This window comes from Rhinatrema bivittatum, chromosome 7 (genome assembly GCF_901001135.1).
Source record: "Rhinatrema bivittatum chromosome 7, aRhiBiv1.1, whole genome shotgun sequence".
Lineage (NCBI taxonomy): Eukaryota > Metazoa > Chordata > Amphibia > Gymnophiona > Rhinatrematidae > Rhinatrema > Rhinatrema bivittatum.
In genome coordinates this window covers 51,757,405-51,778,888 of record NC_042621.1, presented here as the reverse complement: position 1 = coordinate 51,778,888, position 21,484 = coordinate 51,757,405, and the positions used below count along the sequence as shown (strand labels likewise).

General features: G+C 45.9%; 1 protein-coding gene across 3 annotated transcripts in view; it reads right to left on the bottom strand.

The window, feature by feature from the left end:
* Window positions 1–21,484, bottom strand: part of LSM14A (LSM14A mRNA processing body assembly factor) — a 192,023-nt gene that overhangs the window by 44,369 nt on the left and 126,170 nt on the right. For all 3 annotated transcript variants that reach the window (XM_029608364.1, XM_029608365.1, XM_029608363.1), the window contains 3 exons: window positions 9,516–9,695; window positions 9,219–9,296; window positions 8,527–8,700 (listed from right to left, as the gene is read on the bottom strand). In XM_029608364.1, coding sequence (XP_029464224.1) covers window positions 8,527–8,700; window positions 9,219–9,296; window positions 9,516–9,695 — 432 coding nt within the window. The remainder of the gene's footprint in view (window positions 1–8,526; window positions 8,701–9,218; window positions 9,297–9,515; window positions 9,696–21,484) is intronic.

The window sequence follows — 21,484 nt, the reverse complement described above, 5'->3', positions numbered from 1 at the left end:
AAAGTGAAGTATCAGGCACATTTGGTTTGGGGTAGTAACCGCCGTAACAAGCCAGCTACTCCCCGCTTTTTGAGTGCGAACCCTTTTTCTTCTCCCTTGCCGTTGTAGCAGAGAGCTCTGCTGGATGTGTGAAGTATCAGTTATTCTTCTCCCCTGTCATTGAAGCAGAGAGCTATGCTGTATATGCATTGGAAGTGAAGTATCAGGCATATTTGGTTTGGGGTAGTAACCGCCGTAACAAGCCAGCTACTCCCCGCTTTTTGAGTGCGAACCCTTTTTCTTCTCCCTTGCCGTTGTAGCAGAGAGCTCTGCTGGATGTGTGAAGTATCAGTTATTCTTCTCCCCTGTCATTGAAGCAGAGAGCTATGCTGTATATGCATTGGAAGTGAAGTATCAGGCATATTTGGTTTGGGGTAGTAACCGCCGTAACAAGCCAGCTACTCCCCTCTTTGTGAGTGCAAATCCTTTTTTCCATTACCTCTTGCTGTTGAAGCTTTGAGCGATGTAGGAGTCACAGTAAGCATGTGTATGTTTATTTAATAAGGGTATTGTGTCAATAGCCATCATTCTGGCGAGTCACCCACTCTTCATTGGCGGCCTCTTGACTTTATGGATCCGCAGTGTTTATCCCACGCCCCTTTGAAGTCTTTCACAGTTCTGGTCTTCACCACTTCCTCCGGAAGGGCATTCCAGGCATCCACCACCCTCTCCGTGAAGAAATACTTCCTGACATTGGTTCTGAATCTTCCTCCCTGGAGCCTCAAATCGTGACCCCTGGTTCTGCTGATTATTTTCCTACGGAAGAGGTTTGTCGTTGTTTTTGGATCATTAAAACCTTTCAAGTATCTGAAAGTCTGTATCATATCACCTCTGCTCCTCCTTTCCTCCAGGGTGTACATATTTAGATTCTTCAATCTCTCCTCGTACGTCATCCGATGAAGATCCTCCACCTTCCTGGTCGCCCTTCTCTGTACCGCCTCCATCTTGTCTTTGTCTTTTTGTAGATACGGTCTCCAGAACTGAACACAGTACTCCAGGTGAGGCCTCACCAAGGACCTGTACAAGGGAATAATCACTTCCCTTTTCTTACTCGATATTCCTCTCTCTATGCAGCCCAGCATTCTTCTGGCTTTTGCTATCGCCTTGTCGCATTGTTTCGCTGTCTTCACATCATTAGACACTATCACCCCAAGGTCCCTCTCCTGCTCCGTGCACATCAGCCTTTCCCCCCCCCATCGAGTACAGTTCATTCGGATTTCCACTCCCCATATGCATGACTTTGCACTTCTTGGCATTGAATCTCAGCTGCCATATCTTCGACCACTCTTCCAGTTTCCTTAGATCCCGTCTCATTCTCTCCACTCCTTCTGGCGTGTCCACTCTGTTGCAGATCTTAGTGTCATCCGCAAAAAGACAAACCTTACCTTGTATCCCGTCCGCAATGTCGCTCACAAAGATATTGAACAGGACCGGTCCCAACACCGATCCTTGCGGTACACCACTTAAAACCGCTCTCTCTTCAGAGAAGGCTCCATTTACCATCACACATTGTCTTCTGTCCGTCAACCAATTTGCAATCCAGGTCACCACCTCGGCACTCACTCCCAAGCTTCTCGTTTTATTCACCAGTCTCCTGTGCGGAACCGTATCAAAAGCTTTGCTGAAATCCAAGTAGATGACATCTAGTGCTCTTCCTTGATCCAATTCCTTGGTTACCCAGTCAAAAAAGTCAATCAAATTTGTCTGACAGGATCTTCCCCTGGTGAATCCATGCTGCCTCTGGTCTTTTCTTTTCCTTTTAAGCTTACAGGCAATCCCCAAGGTTCTATATAGCCGTGACATAGGAAAATTAGGTTCTTACCTTTGCTAATTTTCATTCCAGTAGTACCATGGATCAGTCCAGACAGCTGGGTTATGCCTCCCCTCCAGCAGATGGAGTCAGAGAGAAAACTGAAAGCACCCCCTATATACACTGGTGTGCCCCCTGCGATCCTTCAGTATATGTGATATCAAAGCAGAAGTAATTGACTTAAGCCTTTTCAACACCGCCCTCAAGAATCCCCCTTGATTTTTTTTTTTTTTTTTTTTTAACAAGTGACCAGATCACGGAGAAACATCCTTGAAAAAACAGATAAAACAACCTGACACAACAAATAGAACAGGAAAAAATGTACAACCACACACGATACACTGGTATAACTGTCCAGAAACCACAATCGTGCGGAAACCGTCATAAAACCACTGAAACGGAAAAAATTGCAGAGAATACGAGCGGAAACCTAGAACTCTGTGGGCGGGCGTCTGGACTGATCCATGGTACTACTGGAATGAAAATTAGCAAAGGTAAGAACCTAATTTTCCTTTCCCAGTACGTACCAGGATCAGTCCAGACAGCTGGGATGTACCCAAGCCGCCTTAACTGGGGTGGGACCCTGAAAGTCCCGCTCGAATCACACTGCTCCCAAAGGACTCTGCAGGAGGTCCCCGGACATCCAGGCGATAATGCCTGGAAAAAGTATGCCATGATTTCCATGTGGCCGCCCGGCATATCTCTTGGCAAGAAACCAAGTGATTCTCTGCCCATGAAGTCGCTTGAGAACGCAGAGAATGAGCCTTGAGCCCAGGGGGAACAGGCTTACCACAGCCAACATACGTGGCCGCAATAGCATCTTTTAACCAGCGTGCAATCGTAGCTTTGGACGCTTGAAGACCCTTCCTGGGTCCATTCCACAAGACGAAAAGGTGATCCGACTTTCTAAAGTCATTCGTAACCTCCAAATAGCGTAAGATAATCCGACGGACATCCAAACGCCTCAAGTCCCGGCCCTGAACCGACTGTAGCTCCTCGTCCGAAAAGGAAGGTAATTCCACCGTTTGGTTGACATGAAACGGGGAGACCACCTTAGGTAGAAAGGAAGGAACAGTTCGGAGGGAAACTCCTGACGCCGAAATGCGCAAAAACGGTTCCCTGCAAGAGAGAGCCTGAAGTTCCGACACCCGACGAGCCGAGGAAATGGCGACAAGGAAAACAGTCTTGAGCGTGAGATCCTTCAAAGAAGCCGCCTTAAGAGGTTCAAACGGAGCCGCACACAATCCACGGAGAACCAAGTTCAAGTTCCAAGACGGACAGGGAAGCCTGACGGGAGGACGCAAGTTTCTAACCCCTCGCAAAAACCGAGCCACGTCTGGATGACTCGCAAGGGAAGAGCCTTCGACCTTGCCCCTCAGGCAGCCCAAAGCCGCCACCTGAACTCGGAGTGAATTATATGCCAACCCCTTCTTTAAGCCATCCTGTAAGAACATAAGGATATCCGCCACTGACGAACGTCCGGCCGAAGTCCCTGCCGTGTCACACCAATCATGGAAAACCTTCCAAACCCTCGTGTAGGCGAGCGTAGTGGAAGACCGACGCGCCCGGAGGAGAGTAGACACTACCGCGTCCGAATAACCTCTCTTCTTCAACCGCTTCCTCTCAAAAGCCAAGCCGCCAGACAAAAACGATCCGCCCGATCGAAAAATACTGGACCCTGCCGAAGAAGATTGGGAAGATGACCGAGACGTAGTGGGCCGTCGACTGCCAGGTTGACCAGATCCGCGAACCACGGGCGCCGCGGCCATTCCGGAGCCACGAGGATCACTGGACCGTAATGGGACTCTATGCGCCTTAACACCTTCCCCACCAGCGGCCACGGAGGGAACACATAAAGAAGAATGTGCCGAGGCCACTGAAGGGCTAGCGCGTCCACCCCTTCCGACGCGTGCTCTCTTCTCCGACTGAAGAAGCGTACCGCCTTTGCATTTTGGCGAGTCGCCATGAGGTCCAAGCGCGGAGTTCCCCAACGCTGCGCGATGAGAGCCATCGCCTCCAACGAGATCTCCCATTCTCCTGGATCTAGGTGCTGCCGGCTGAGGTAATCCGCCTGAACATTGTCCACGCCGGCAATGTGGGTGGCCGCGAGACGCTCTAAGTGCCTTTCCGCCCAGGACATCAACAGCGCCGCCTCGATCGCTACTGCTTGGCTTTTTGTGCCTCCTTGTCGATTTATGTACGCCACTGTGGTCGCATTGTCCGACAGAACTCTTACTGCTCGACCACGTACCAGTGGAAGGAGACAACGCAGGGCCAGGCGGACCGCTCTGGTCTCCAATCGGTTGATGGACCAAGTCGCTTGGAGTGCCGACCAGTTGCCCTGGACCGCACGGGACTGGCAGACCGCACCCCAGCCCGACAGGCTGGCATCCGTCGTTACCACCAACCAAGACGGGGGTTCTAGGTCCACCCCCTGTAGGAGATTGGCTGGGGTCAACCACCAAGAGAGACTGGAGCGAGCCGGTTCCAGCAAGGGCAATTCCATCCCGTACTCCTCCGAGCGGGGATCCCAACGAGATAGAAGTGCTCTTTGTAACGGACGCATATGCGCAAAAGCCCATTGTACCATTTCCATAGTAGACACCATATGACCAATGACTTGTAAATAATCCCAGACCGTGGGAATCTCGAGCTCTAACAGGCGCCGTACCTGAGTCATGAGATTGAGCATGCGTTGCTGCGAAAGAAAAACCTTGCCCACCAAGGTGTCGAACCGGGCTCCCAGGAACTCTAGCTGTTGGGTCGGTTCGAGTCTGCTCTTCGCGAAGTTGACTACCCAACCCAACCGCTGCAGCTGGCGCACTACTAAGGAGACCGCCCGGTTGCATGCCGCGTGCGACTTTGCCCGAATGAGCCAATCGTCGAGATAGGGATGTACCAGGACGCCTTGCCGGCGGAGGGAAGCCGCTACCACCACGAGAACTTTGGTGAATACCCGCGGCGCGGTGGCCAACCCGAAGGGGAGGGCGCAAAACTGGTAGTGGTCCCCCATCACCATGAACCTCAAGAACCTTTGATGCCGTTCTCTTATTCCGATGTGCAGATAGGCCTCTGTCAGGTCCAAAGAAGCCAAAAATTCTCCCTTGTGGACGGCCGCAATAACAGACCGGAGGGTCTCCATCCGGAAGCGGGGCACACGCAACGCCTTGTTTACTCCTTTGAGATCCAGAATTGGTCGGAAGGTGCCCTCCTTCTTGGGCACCAGGAAGTATATGGAATACCGACCCGTCCTGAGCTGGTCCCGGGGAACCGGAACTACCGCCCCCAGAGCCTGTAGATGGGCGACCGTTTGGGCTATAGCTACTTGTTTTTCTACGGGGCCGCACGGCGATATCAGGAAGAGATCCCGGAGGGGACGTACAAAATCCAACTCGTAGCCGTACCGAACCACATCGAGGACCCATTGATCCGAAGTAATTGCGGCCCACTCCTCCCAGAACCGGGACAACCGACCTCCGATAACGGGCACGGAGGAGTGGGCCCGCGCACCTTCATTGTGCGGGCTTGATGGCAGGAAAACCTTGGGAAGATCCCCCGCGTATAGGCCTCCTGCCGCGAAAGGAAGAAGAAGAAGACCAGGCCTGGGATCTCGTCACCTGCTGCCGCTGGGGAAGGGAACCCCCTCTTCCCCCACGGAAACGCCGTTGCCCCCGAAAGCGAGCCCTAGCGTTACCAAACGACCGAGGCTGCCGAGGCTTATCCTCGGGCAACTTGTAAACCTTGTTGTCACCCAGGTCCTTAATGAGCTGGTCCAGCTCCTCGCCAAACAGCAGCTTGCCCTTAAAGGGGAAGGAACCTAACCTCGCTTTAGAGTTGGCATCCGCCGACCAACGACGGAGCCAGAGCAACCTCCTGGCCGAGACCGCCGAGGACATAATACGAGCCGATGTGCGCAACAAGTCATACAAGGCATCCGCTGTATAAGCGACCGCCGCTTCAACACAATTCGCCTGCTCAGCCTCGCCCGGAGGGAGCTCCTGCATGGTCAGCAGCTGCTGAACCCAGCGGAGGTTGGCCCTCTGTACAAGGCTGCTGCAAGCCGCCGCTCGGACCCCCAGTGCCGCCACGTCAAAAATGCGTTTTAATAAAACCTCAAGCTTGCGGTCTTGGAGGTCCTTTAACGCTATACCCCCCGTCACTGGGATAGTTGTATGCTTTACCACCGCCGTGACAGCCGAATCTACCGCGGGTGTCTTCAAAAGCTCCAGGGAATCCTTGGGTAAGGGATATAGCCTTTCCATGGCTCGATTTACCCGCAGAGAAGCCTCTGGGAGCTCCCATTCCTTTGAAACGATCTGTAAGACCTTGTGGTGAAAAGGAAAGGTCTGCGGAGGAGCTCGAATCCCTGCCATTGCGATATCCCCTGTAGACGTGTCCGCGTCCTGAGGCGGAGTCGTCAACTCTAGCTCCTGCAACACGTGGAGGATAAGGGAGCTTAATTCTTCTTTCCCAAACAAGCGGAGTACCTGGGGGTCATCCCCAGCTACAGCCCCCGGATCGTCGGCCATCAGCAAGTCCGGAGCCCCCGGGGATTCCGGAGCGGCTCCTGTGTCTCCCAGGTCCTCAGCCCCACCCCCCCTCGGGCGGGGACCTTTGATCCCGGAGGACCCCACGTCCGGTGGACTCCCCCCCGAGACGGGGGCGGTCTTGGGAACCTTCGGGGGAGCGGGAGCCTCCGCCTCCCAGCCGGATTCTGCCTGTAAAAAGGCTTTGTGCATTAACAGCACAAAATCAGAAGAAAATGGCACTGACCGTTTCAGACTCTTCTTCTGACCACCCGATGCAGGGGGGCCCCGAGGAGACCCCGAATCGGCCTGGGAGCCCGGGCTCTGTGCCTCGGGAGAGGGAGGAGGGGAGATCTCCTCCTCCGACGCTGAACAGGCAGCCTGCCGCGTGTTCAAAATGGCCGCCGCACTCCTCCCCGGTGGAGGAGGGGCCGAAGGACGACTGCCTGAGGCGCTGCTGTGCCGCTCCGGAGAAGGGCGAGACGATCGGCTGCGGGCAGCGCTCGGCCCCCCCGAGGGTCCCTCGCCCCCGGGAACACATCGGGGGCAGAGACCCCCGCGGGAGAGTCGCGCCCCCGCCTCTCCACAGGTCAGGCAGACCGAAGAGCGCGGCATCAGCACCGCGAACGGAGCAGCACGACCAAATGGCGCCAAAAAAATCTCCGAGAGGAAAGCCTCACAGAAAACGCGCGCCGGGTGAGCTAGCCACCCCCTCCGGGGTCCGAGCAGGCACGGGCAGGCCGGGGCAGTAGAAAAAAAACGAGCACACTGCCTGTCACCAACAGGACTTAAACTGCTCTGCAAGTAAAAACTTTTTTTTTTTTTTTTTTTTTTTAAACCCCCTTCAGGACTAAGGCCTGGAATTTGGGGGGGGAGGGTGACCGGCCCACCGGTAAGCTCTCCCCCAGGCTGCGGACACACTAACCCGGGAATATCAGAAGGGTACTACCCTCCGAGCCTGCCTCACACTAATGCCTAGCTACGCAGCGCAATACACTCACACAGACATTCACACAAACCGACAGGCAGACAGAGGAGAGAAAAGGAAGCATCCAATGATCTTGCCCCCTGTCCTACCTTACTTTTTATAGTGTATTTTATTGTTTTAATTTTACCCCGACCGATAGATAGAACGACCGGAGCAGGACCGCAGGTTATGCCTCTCAATCTGCTGGAGTCAGAGATTATACTGAAGGATCGCAGGGGGCACACCAGTGTATATAGGGGGTGCTTTCAGTTTTCTCTCTGACTCCATCTGCTGGAGGGGAGGCATAACCCAGCTGTCTGGACTGATCCTGGTACGTACTGGGAACAGCTTTTGCTCCATCTCCATCTGACCTATCCGAATGTTAAGGAATATACATTTCTTACAAAATTTTATTTTTCACAGAGACACGATTTTGAGGCAAATATGTTTCAGACACACAATAAATATAACCTAGAAAGTCATTTGGTGTAATTAGGTGCTTATGGATAAAAGTCCCTAGATATCTGATGTTTGTTTCAGGCCTTTGTATAATAGACGGTGGAGTTTTATAGGTCATGCCAATTTTTCCTAGCAAAAAACACAAAAAGGATGTGGTGCTCTTTTGCTACCTGAAAATAAATCCATACTTTTATGCTACAATTCAAGGAAGCAACCATCTTTAATGCAATAGAAGAATTTCATACACAGTCATGGAAAAGTCTGTCAGGGAAATATGACCCAAACCACAAAAAAAATTGACATATGTGGGACTTTCAATCATTACCACACAAATCCAGAGTTGGTGCTAAATGATTATAAACTAGTTAAGATCAAAACCTCTGGAACAAGCCAAGGGAACTTCACTGTCTTATTTATCTCAGTGGGGGAGGGAGTAGTTTTGGGAATTCTGTTTTCGCAAGGGGTTATACAAAAAGTAAAAAGATCATAACTTTAGATTTTGTTGTAAGCATGGTACTTGTTAATCTTTCAATAAAAAGATTTAAAAGCTGAGCAATTTAGGGGCACTAATATTTCAGTGCCCCTAAATGTACCTTTTCCCTTTCACAGGTGTGGATACAATAAAAAACACACTTCTGCATTGCTGTATCTGAACAAGGTTAGATCTTCATTTTCCTACACTGAAGTGTGGTTTGCTTCCAGCATTAGGAAAAGAAACCCCTTACCTTTCAATTTAAGTTTACTGTGAAATTCTCGGTCAATTTCCTCCTTGTTGAACTGTGCATTAGCACTTTCAAAGTCAAAGTCCTTTTCAAACTTCATTGGTCCATCCCTCCTGACACCAAACCTTCCTCTACCTCCACGATGCCCACCACGGCCTCTTCTTAATGAGGGTCCACCTGCAGTATTGAAAGCGTTAGCCAGAATTACTAGACTGCAGCAGTATCTGGTCTGCTGAATACAAAGTGAGACCAGTCACAGGAGAATGTAATCCTAGCTTAACCCAAAGGAAAAGGACTATGAAGATGCTGAAGGTGTGAAAGATGCTCGGTACAGAGACACACTGTTATTGTTGGACTAGCTGACTTTTATATCTTGAGACTGAATGAACCTTTTTAGCTAAATGAAACCAACACACTCCTTTTTGAGATTGCACTATATTTGTTCTATAGTCTGAATGTCTAATCTCAAATGCAACACCGGTGTAAACTGCACCCCCTTCACTCCTCTCAACATGGTACATCAAGGATATCAAGAGGATTTGTTTAGTTTAATTCCTCATCTACAGTAACAATATGTCACTTGCACTTGACCTATCTAATGTTGCTTTCTGTATCTAAATTAATCAGTGTTTAGGTATAATCGCATCTATTTTACAGCTCTTTTCCAATATATTTGTAATCAAAGCTTCACTTACCTGCTTGCCTCTTACTTGAATCTCTGTTTTCATTTCTGACTTGATCGGCTTCTGTTCTGGAAATCTTGTGCGTGTCACCTGAAGGAAGATGTGGGTTAGATTAGCAAGTTTCACATTACCTTTCGTACAGATTCAATCATTTCAAAGTTTGATATAATTAACGCAGTAAATATAGCCTATTTGTACTTTTATGACAAAGCCAGAATCTAAAAAAAGTACCAACTATTGAAGGCTTTGAAGAAGCAAACCAAAAGAATAGCAAAATCAGAGGATGAAGAGTACGTGCCAAAACTCTACCTCTCCTTTGCTCCTGGTTTTCCATGTTCTTTTGGTTAGTGGCTGGTAAAGATCTAACTGGGCCAGGACTTCTCCTCCCCACAGATACTGAAGCTGATACATGGGATGCTGAGGTGGTCTGTACTGCTTGCTCCATTGTTGGACTCTTTCTCAAGGGATCCAGCTGTGGACTTGAGCGACCTAAAAGTTAAATTAATAGCTTTTATTTTTACCTTAAAAAAAATTCAGTGCCTATTAGTTCTTACTGATCAACATGCTACTCTTACAGACAAGCAGTCAATGCTCAGATTTGTAATGTTCAAAAAATCTTTTAGTAAGACTAGCTTATCTTGATTTTAAGAATTTCCTGGATCATGATAGTTTTAAAAACAAAGACAACAAAGGGCTTTCAGTTTTAGAGAGGAGGACAGAAAGATAAGCATTCTTACAAGAACAAGATCTTCAATCTCTGCAATGAGGAAATGGCATCCTAATTTACTTATTCCATTGAGAAGGCATAGTTAAACTATCCAATTTTGAAATTGCTATCTGGAAAAGAACCATAGAAGTGTATAAAATTATGACCTTCACGATCATTAATCCAGGGAGGACGACTCAGAACCATCAGGAAATATTTCTTCATGGCCAGTGTGGTGGATGCCTAGAATGCCCTTCCGGAGGAAGTGGTGAAGACAAAAATGGTGAAGGATTTCAAAGGGGCAAGGTATAAAACACTGTGGATCCCTAAAGGCTAGAGGATGAAAATGAGAAAAAAAAAAAAAAGTGTATGGGGGCAACTTGCTGGTGTGGTGGTTACTACCCTTAACCAATAAGCTTTCATATTGTTGATGCAACTCCATTATTACTCTCTTTTATGGCAGGAGGGAAAGAGGAAAAGGGGAATTAGATTCAGACAGCAACCAACAAGGACATTGGATTTTACGGTCTGGGAAAACAAATAAGCATGGGGGGGGGGGAACAAATAAGCATGGGGGTAACTTACTGGTGTGGCGGTTACTACCCTTAACCAACATGCCTGATACTTTGGATGCAACTCCAACATTGCTCTCTGCTTCAACAGCAAGAGGTAACAGGGAATTGAACTCAGACAGCAACCAACAAGGGCCCTGAGTTTGACTGTTTGGGAAACTAAGTAAGGGGGTGACTTGTATGGCGTGGCAGATGCTACCATAGGCTTGCTGGATGGACTGTTTGGTCCTTTTCTGCCATCATTTTCTATGTTTATGTTTCTATCTGACCTAATACTTTCCTCCTGCGCCTTTAGGTTGAAAGGTCAATCAGAACTGACTTTAGAGGTTACAGCATTATGAGCCTTTATTTGGACCCTAGGGATTTTCTTTTTTTTTTTTTTTTGTAATTTAAATATTTATTGGCAATAACATTGAAAACCATAACATAAATCATAACATTGTCAAACAGTGTCTGTCATCAATAAACCGATCATACCATACAGAAATTGCCTATGGGTATTTCTCCCCCCCCCCCCCGTTATCCCCCCCCGATCTGCCCTCCCCCCGTTATCCCCCCCGATCTGCCCTCCCCCGTGCATCAGATTGTGGTTTACACTAGTACAAAAAGGCCAAAAAAAGAAAAAAGGGTCCATATAACATGGGATGTCGCCCATGACAGTCCACCTCTGTTGTATCCCTCTTCATCGTCGACGTGTTCAGCAGACATCATCGCCTTGGGTTAAACCATATTGCATGAATGAGGAAACCTCAGTACTCCTTGTACCACCGTAAAAATGGTTCCCAAATTTTCATATGAAGGGCGAATTTATCCATCTGTACAGCCCTCCGGTAATACCAATAGTGCACTGTCCATAGTCTCTTAATTACCGATTTTGCTGTAGGTGGTAGCTCCTTACGCCAATGTGCTGCCAGCATCTGATGAGCAGCAGATACCACTTGATGAACTAAGGTCCTTGTAGTAGAAGTCCAAGACACCGGGTACGCAGATAGCAAGTATACCTCGGGTTGAAAGGAGACTGACACCCAGCATTTGTAGGACTATGTTTGCTATCCATCTCCAACAGGGTATTATCTTGGGACACTCCCACCAAATATGTAGGAAGGACCCATCTTGGTTGCAATTACTCCAGCATTTAGACTCCTGAGTGGGGTATATTTTATGCAATTTTAGTGGCATGAGATACCACCGAGTCATCAATTTGTAATTTATTTCCACGATATTAGTTGAGATAGAACGCTTGGTGAGATTAGCATAGCATTGCATCCATTGTTGATTAGTCCATTGAAGGCCCAAGTCGTGTACCCATGCAGATTGATGGCGGGTAAGGGTAGTAGATTGTTGTCCTAACCAAGCATAAATATTTGAAATGGCCCCTCTAGAGTCCGTAGCGGTATAGCAAAGGGTTTCAAAATCAGTCCTCGCCTGAAAACAGTGATGCATTTGAAGGTAATGATAATGTTCAGTATCAGGTAGCTCATATCGTCGCAAGTCCGCAAATTAGCTTATTTTCGAGTCCACTATCAGTTGCCCATAGCACCATATCCCCCATTTATGCCAGCAAGAGGATAAGCCACCCATATGATCAACTGAGTATCCATCTTTATAGATACCTATAGGCAATAATGGGGAAATTAGCCCATGGCCCGTTAGTACGGACCGACACTTATTCCATATTTTTAAAGTTACCATAGTGAAGGGATTTCCGACCCCCCTCTCCCTATCCTTCAATGGTAGCCCCCATACTCTTTGATACAAGGAGGTCTCTCCTCCTTCTGTTTGCTCTATATATACCCATTGTTTTTGGATCCTATCTGCAGACCATTCTGGTATCACTTGAAGTTGGGCTGCCTGATAATACTTTTAAAAAATGGGGACTGCCAGACCACCTTTGTCTTTAGGACGATAGAGGACTTGGCGTGCAATGCACGGGGGCCGCCTATGCCATATAAAGTGAAAAACCTTGGTATGTAACACCTTCAGGAATTTGGTGGGAAGTTCTATGCGAAGCGTCTGGAATACGTATAACCACCTTGGTAGCACATTCATTTTTATGACAGCCACTCTCCCTAACCAGGAAAGTGCGTAGGGACACCAGATCTCTAGATCCTTAGTCATTTTCGCCATCAGGGGAACATAATTTAAGGCAAAGAGCTGCTGCCAATCTGCCCCCAGGTGTATTCCCAGATACTTTATACTATGAAATGTCCATTTAAAAGGAAAATGGGCTTGAAGACCATTTTGTTAGCAAGACATTCAGAATCTCAGTTTTTGTCATATTAACTTTAAAGCCCGATATGGAACTAAATCTATCCAATTCTCATACCAGGATAGGTAATGTAAGTTGTGGGTGCGCAATAGAGAAAAGAATGTCATTGGCGAACAACGAAATTTTATATTGGGCATCTCCTACCACAATCCCTTTAATGTCCTCACTCTGCCTAATTGTGACTGCTAGGGGTGAACAAAAGTGGGGAAGGGGGGAACCCCTGTCTGGTGCCTCTACCCAGCTCAAATGTAGGAGAATAAGAGCCATTCACCTTTATACAGGCCTTAGGAGAGGAATAGATGGCCACTAGCCAGGTCTGAAAATTGGCCCCTAACCCAACCTCTCTCAATACATGAAACAGAAACCCTGGGTGGACCCTACTGAACGCTTTCTCCGCGTCCACTGCCATTAGCACCGCAGGGATCTGTTGTTTTCGGGCCTTCCACATCAGGTTAATGACTTTTCGTAGGTTGTCCCATGCTTGCCTACCTTGATAAATCCTGATTGATCAAGATGTATTAACATCGGCAGCACTTTGTTTAGTCTACTAGCCAAAATGTTCGCCAGTATTTTTAAATCTAAATTGAGAAGGGATATGGATCTATACGAGCCCCAGAGTGTTTTGTCCTTGCTCGGCTTAGGTAGTATGGTAATACCTGCTAAGTCCATCGAGGTGGGCAGCGCGGAGGTATGTAATAGGTCATTATATACCAATTGTAGATAAGGTATTAGAAGATCCCGGAACTTTTTATAAAAGAGGCCTGTAAACCCGTCCAAACCTGGGGCTTTATGAGGCTTAAGTGTGTGTATAGCATGAAAAATCTCTCCTTGAGTTATGGGCCCATCCAGTAATTTGGATTGTTCTTCAGTTAGGGATGGCAAATGTGCCCCATTTAAATATGTATCAATATCACTGTCTGAGATAGGATAGTCATTTGTATATAATTCCTTGTAAAATTGCACAAATCAGGCTCTAATGTTTTTATTATCCATTATATAATGGCCCGATTTGTCCTCAACTTTTAGGATAGTACTCATATCTGCTGTTGTAATTGCCTCGCCAACAGCTTACCCAGCTTATTGCCCTCCACAAAATAAGTGCCCCTAGATTTATCCAACTTATCAAGGATTTCACCATCAAGAATTGTGCGAAGCTCATTCCTCTTTTTATCTAGTTTCTGGAGTATCCGCCCACCCCCTTTGGTCTGATGTTGCTCCTCCAACTTACGGATCTCCCCTGTTAAATCTAAGCGGGTTTGAAGTGCTGCTCTTTTGAGTGCCGACGTTTTGGCGATCAGCTTACCCCTGACTGCTTTAAAGCAATCCCATTAGCATGCCCGGGGTAACCGCTCCATTGTCATTAAGTGAAAAATATTCTGTAATTTCATCCCGGATGGAGTCACAAACCCGAGAGTCAGAAAGTAAGGTGTTGTTCAATCTCCAATACGTAACACCCTGGTCTTCAGCTTGTATACAAAAGGAGCCAAACCACGTATCTTTACACCCCATATACCAAGTTTTGCTGCCTAACCACATATCGATGCGGGAATAGGAATCATGCATCCGGGAGTAAAAACAGAAGCCCCTGCCTTTAGGATGTTGAAAGCGCCAGATATCATGGAAGCCCCAATTATCCATAAGAATTTTCAAGCGTTCCCGATGACCTTTTCGCCCCCCCCCTCCTGTCTGGGTACTATGATCTAGCTGAGGGTTCAATATGGTGTTATAATCGCCCCCCATTAAAAGAGGTCCTTGTATAAAGTCACTTAGAGATTGATCCAACTGGGTGAAATATTCACCCTGATTATTATTAGGCGCATAAATATTAAGAAAGGTGGTAAGGACATTGTCTATTTTAATCACCAGTGCTATGTATCGACCTCTTCTGTCCTTTCTACTATCTAGAACTTCCACTCTCAAATTTTTAGCAAACATAATGCCCACTCCGCTTTTCTTTTTCTCCTCACAATTAGAGGCTAAATAGATTTGCGGGTAGTCCCGATCCCCTAATAAACGTTCATCCTTTTTTAGTAAATGCGTTTCTTGGATAAAATAGACCGACGCCTTGTGAGCTCGAGCATCATTAAAGAGCAGCTGGCATTTCCTAGGGTGGTTAAAACCCTTTACATTAAGGGGTACAATATGTAAATCAGCCATTGAAAAAAATAAAGAGATCGCCAATAATTAAGCCACCCCATTGTGTTATAATCTTATATGCCCATGTATATGTACAAAACACATTCCTTTGCCCTAAATCCCCTTTCACACAAATTCCCTTCCCCTCCCCCCCACCCCAACATTCACCAGTGAGGCACCCATCCTCACCCTAACTTCAGTGGAGGAATGGCATCATCCCGTGTCGCCCGCTTCATGTATACCTTATAAGAAATTCTTGTGTTAGTCTGGCCGTCTTGACTGAGGGAATAGTTAGCAGTGCTTTGTGTTTGCTGATCTCAGATTTCTGTGGGGTGTATGTACGCAGAGGGCTGTGTTCAGCCACTCTGCTTTTTCGTCGTGTATTAATTTATGTATGGTGCATAAAGTTTGTATTGTATTCTTTGTTCAATGGGTAACCAGTGTAGTTCTATTAAGGTTTCGGTGATATGATCTCTTTTACTTTTTCCAGTTAAAATTCTTGCCGCTGTTTTGTAGTATCTGTAGTTGTCTTATTGTGGTGTATGGTAGGCCCAGTAGGAGGGCATTACAGTAGTCAGTACTGGAAAAAATTAAGGCTTGTAAGACTGAGCGGAAGTTGGTGGGCGTTAGTAGTGGTTTTAGTCTTCTCAGAGTCATACGTTTGGCATATCCTTCTCTTACATTTTGAGATATATGTTGTTTCATACTTAGTTCTGAATCGATTATCACTCCCAGGTTTCGTACTTTCTCTGCTAGTTGTATTTTTTGGTTGTTGTTGAGTGTAATTGGGTTCTGAATGATCGCTATGTTTTTTCGTTCTATTTATTTATTTAATAGCTTTTCTATACCGACATTAAAATACACATCATATCAGTTTACATTTTAACAAAAGGTTGGAAATTACAATAAACAGGGGCAGGGGAGAACATAACAATTGATAAATAGGAAGCAGGAAAGAAACAAAATTAATAAAAGAAACCAGAAACGAGCGATAAACTAATAATGGGAACGAGAATTTACAAGGGTGCAGTGGGATGCAATAATTAGAGGAATTCAGCAGGGTACATTGGAAAAAGAGGAAGACACGGGGTCAGCACGGAATCAGTCGTGGAAAGCCTGGCGGAAGAGCCATATCCTTCAGCATTTTTCGGAATTTGAACGGGCATGGCTCTAGGCGGAGACTAAGGGGTAGAGAGTTCCATTGAGTAGGGCCAGCAATCGACAATACACGATCTCTAGTGGCTGTAAGTCGGGCTTTCTTAATAGGGGGGACTTGTAAAGTGCCTTTGCGATTCATTCTGGTGGGGCGGGAGGAATGAGTAAGTTTCAGTGGTTCAGTTAGCCATGAGGATTTATCTTTGTGGATGGCCTTGTGTATGATGGTAAGGATTTTAAAAAGTATGCGGTGTGAAATGGGGAGCCAATGTAGATCTTTGAGGATGGGGGTTATATGATCTGATTTGCGGACATTGCTAATTATCCTTGCTGTAGCGTTTTGTAAGATCTGTAGAGGTCTGATAGTGGAGAGTGGGAGGCCAAGATAGAGCGAATTGCAGTAATCAAGCTTAGAAGATAAAGAGGCTTGGATGACAGTTTTAAGATCGTGTGTGTGGAGTAGAGGCTTGAGCTTTTTTAATAACCATGAGATTTTAAAAACTTCCTTTAATGACGGAGGAGATATGGCTTTTCATGTTAAGATGTGCGTCAACTAGGACGCCACGGTTTCGTACAGAAGGTTGGAAAAAGAAGGTGGCGATTGCAGGGTCGTCTGAGGGAGCAAGCTTGAAGGTTTGTTGGTTATGGATGAGGAGGAGCTCAGTTTTAGCAGTGTTAAGGGAAAGCTGAAGGGAGGACAGATAGATGTTGATGGAGGAGAGGCATTTTTCCCAGAAATTTAAGGAGGCAGTTAGAGAGTCCTGGATGGAGATGATGTTTTGGACATCATCTGCGTATATGTAGAATTTGAGGCCGAGATCAGAAAGATCTCGGCCTCAAATTCTAAAGGTGTAAGAAATCAGTTTTCTCTATATTGATCACTAGTTCCCATTTGGTTTAGAAGTTGTTTTATTATATCTAGGTACATGTTGGCTGAGTTTAATGTTTTTTCAATTGTGTCGTCGATTGGGAGTATTACCTGAATATCATCGGTGTACATATAGTGCGAAATTCCTAAACCTGCTAGCAGGTGACAAAGGCAGCATGTATATGTTGAATAGTGTGGCAGATAGGAGTTCCACAGGGATCTGCCCTGTTTGAAGGTTTATTTTCTCTGACATTACTTCTTTGATTTGTACTTCGAAGAATCTGTTATTTAGGTATGATTTAAACCACTTGATTGTCATGTTGCTTAATCCTATTTCTTCTAATCTATTTATCAATGTTATGGTTTACTGTGTCGAATACCGCCGATAGGTCAAGCATTACTAAAATGTACTGTTTACCGCTGTCAAACCCTATCATGATGTTGTCTGTTAGTGCAAGTAGTAGTGTTTCAGTGCTGAAGTTTTTGCTGAAGCCATGTTGTGATGGGTACAGTATATTATTGCTCTAAGTCAGGGGTCAGGAACCTTTTTGGCTGAGAGAGCCATAAACGCCACATATTTTAAAATGTACTAAATACAAGTAAATGTGTGCATTTTATGTAAGATCACACTTTTAAAGTACAATAAGTCTCTGAAAATATTACACCAGGCCTTAAGACATCAATACATCTCCTATTAGGAAAACGGACCAAGTCAGGCTGCTATAGAGTCCTACACAGAAACTACACGCCAGCAGAAAACATCACCTGAATCACGTGCTGTCCCTCACTTAACATAGATTAAAGAGACCAAAACGCATAACAAGAAGCATGCAGAAAAAACTGAAATTGGAAACTGCAAGAAGCCAGAGTCTCTGTATGCAGTGTAACAAAGGAAAAAAGAAACATCACCCATCCTTATAAAACAAATCAAGAAATATAAAATCATCAGCAGTAAAACTGTACTAACAAAAAGAACATTTCGAAACAGCTGAGTGGAATATCCAATAATTAAAAACTCATATAAAACATTTCCAGATACCAACAAAATATTTCAAAATAGCAGACACAAAGACCCAGTAATGAAAAATGATACAAAAATTTTTTTGCTCTGTATACCTGGGAACGTTTGATATCCAGGTGTCCTGAGATTGTTCTGAATTAGCAGGAGGCGGGGTGGTTTGCTTGGAACTTTCTCCTCTCTCAGTCACATACCAGCGCTCTCACACTGGCTCTCAATGACACACCTATACACACATGCTCTCAGTACTCACATATACACATGTTTTTTCTCACTCACTTATATAGACTCTTAATTACACATTTACACACATGCTGTCTATCTTTTCACGCTTACACACACACAGGCTTTCAATCACATAAATACATGCTGTCTTTCTCTCACACACAGACTCTCATTCACATGCTTACAAACATGTCCTCTCTTTCTCTCATTTACACACAGTCTCTCAATCACATACTCACATGCTCCCTCACCTAAATCAGCTCTCAATCACACACAGACACACATGGTCTCTCTCTTACTTATACACACAGGCTCTTAATCATACATACACATGATTTCTCTCACACACAAAGGATCTCAATCATACACACATACTCTTTCACACAAACAGGTTTTCAATCACAAACTTACACATACAGGTTCCCAATGGTAAATTTACATTCATGCTCTCTCACAGGCAGGCTCTCACTCACACACACACTCTCTTTCACACATACAGGCTCTCAATCATTCACATACATGCAATCTCTCACACACACACAGGATCTCAAACACACATGCTTGCTCGCTCATTCACTCTCTCTCTCCCCCACCCCGGGAACTCGCGGCAGCAGCAGCCTCCTCCCAACGCTAACCTCCTTAATTTTCAGCCCTCGCAGAGGCGGAGTCCCATCGGCCGCGGTTGAAGCTCTTCATTTTCCTCCGAGCCCCGCTGCAGTCTTCTTTTCGTCGCGCAGGCACCCGATGCTCTCCACTTCCTCTTCCGGGCCGCGGCAGGAAGAAGAGACCACACTAGCGTGGTCTCTGCTTCCTGCGCACGCACCTCATGCTCACCACTTCCTCTTCCGGGCCGGGGGGGGGGGGGGGGCGGGAAGAAGAGAGCCCGCCGGTGCCGCTGACTCCAGCTGTCCTGCCGCGTTCCGCCCAGGCTGACAGCATTTTAAGCCCGGGCGGAGGAGGACCGGGGAGCAGCTGGGTCAGCGGGGGACTGGAAAGTGTGGCGACACTTGTCTGCGAGCCAGATGCAGCCCTCAAAAGAGCCATATCTGGCTTGTGAGCCATGGGTTCCCGACCCCTGCTCTTAGTGTTCTAATTGTTTTTGTATGTTTTTTTCTATTAATTTTGCAATTAAGGGCAGGTTTGATACTAGTCTATAATTGCTCAGAATTAGATGTGCGCTGTTTTTTTTTCTTTAGAATTGGTTTTACTATTGCTCCTTTTAGTGAGTCTGGCATGTTTCCTTCTTTTAGTGCTAAGTTAATGATTTTTGTTAGAGTTGGAGAGACTATGTTGGCTACTTTTTTTTTTAAGTCTACAGTTGGAATTGTGTCTTGTGCATGTGGGGCTGGGTTTAGTTATTTTTTGGGGGTTTTTTTTAGCATCAATTCAACTTCTATTTCTGATATTTCATCGAATGTTTCCCATTGTTTAACATCTCTTTTGCATGTTGATTTATTGTTTAGTTATATTAGGAATCTTTGCTTTTAGATTCGTGATTTTATCATTAAAGAAGGTAGCTATTTCATTACATTTAGTTACTGGTAGGCTCTGTGAATTGTCAGTTTTGTCAGTTGTGAGGTTTTTTTTTTTACTATGGTGAACAGGGCTCTTGGATTATTTGCGAATTTCTCTTAGTGCTGTAATATTGTTTCTTTGCATTGAGAATTACTTGTTTATAGTAGGCTAGCTGTTTCCTGTATTTAGTCAGGTTGTCTGTTTTATTATTTTTCCATTCCTTCTCTTTTTTCCTTAGGTGTTTTTTGACTACCTTTATCTTTTCGTTATGCCAGGGGTTTGTTTCTTTAGGTTCTTTTATGCTGATCTGTTTTATTAGGTTTATCTCGTTGGTTAAGTTTTTGGTTGTTTGTGTCCACGCTGTTGTGGCAGAGCCACAGTCAGTGCAGTCTATTTCGGTTAGTTTTTTATCTAGTTTGTCTTTCAGGGAGTTTATGTTGTATGGAGGACGGTATTTAAATTCAGTGGGTTCTCTGTTTTGTATTGTTTGTTTTACCGTAAGATTGATAGAGGATTCTATTAGGAAGTGATCTGACCAGGGTATCTGTGTATATTCCGATTTGATTTGTTCTAAGTGGCCATGATTGATAAACGTTAACTCAAGGGAGTGTCCTGCTTTGTGAGTGGGTTTATCAGTCGTTAGGATGAAGCCTAGTACTGTCATGAAATCTATTAGTGTTTGACATGTGTTAGATAAGGGGTGCCTGATTTTTTTTAACCATGATTCGATAATTGCTATGAAGCTTGGTTTTTTTGTCATAACATGTCCGTGATTATAGGCAATTTCTTTGTAATAGATTGCGCATTTACTAGTAAGAAGAAGGTTATCATTAGTAGTTTGTTTGTGATGGTAGTGCTAGCTATTTTGACCCTTCTTATTTGTATGAGGTTGGTGGATGGGGTTTTCTTGGTATTGTTTGATTTGTATCTATTTTTGTTTTTATGTGAGAAAGCATTTCCATAATTACCTTTGTTTAGGCAAGTTTTGATGTTCTGTATTCCTGGTCCTGTTCTTTCGTTGTCCATGATTGGTGATGTTCATTGAGGGTTCTCTCAGGGGTGAACGAAGGGGCGAACAAAGGGGCGTGGCCCCTTTGGTGCGTGACGCCGGCGCCTCTGCGTCCGGCTCCGTTTAAATCCCCTCCTCTTGGCGCGAATGGTGAAGAGTGAAGAGGCTCGAATGGTGGTTTCATGAGCCGACCCAAAACCAGATTAAGGTCCCAAGAAGGGGCCGGAGGACGTAGTGGAGGCTTGATGTGGAGCAAGCCCTTCAAAAAATGTGTTACAAGGGGTTGTAGTAATATAGGGACATCCCTGACACCTTTTTGGAAGGCGGCTACTGCACTGACATGCATTCTGATGGAAGAAGTCTTAAGACCTGACTGAGAGATAGTCCAGAAACTTCGGGATTGGACAGGAAAAGGGGTCAAGGGACTGAGAAGAACACCATGACGTGAACCTTTTCCATTTGTAAGAGTAAGATTTTCTCGTGGAAGGCTTCCATGAAGCAATCAAGACACGAGAAACTGGTTCAGAAAGGTTAAGTGGCTGAAGAATTAACCTTTCAACATCCATGCTGTCAGGGACAAGGCTTGAAGATTGGGATGGCGTAGGCACCCGTCGTTTTGAGTGATCAGAAGCGGGTCCTTTCCCAAGGGAATGTGCCTGCAGATGGAGAAATCCTGAAGTATTGGAAACCACACTTGGCATGGCCAGTGAGGTGCTATCAGGATCATGGTTCCCTTGTCCTGACGTAACTTCACAAGAGTCTTCGAGAGAAGAGGAAGTGGAGGGAATGCATAGAGCAGACTGGT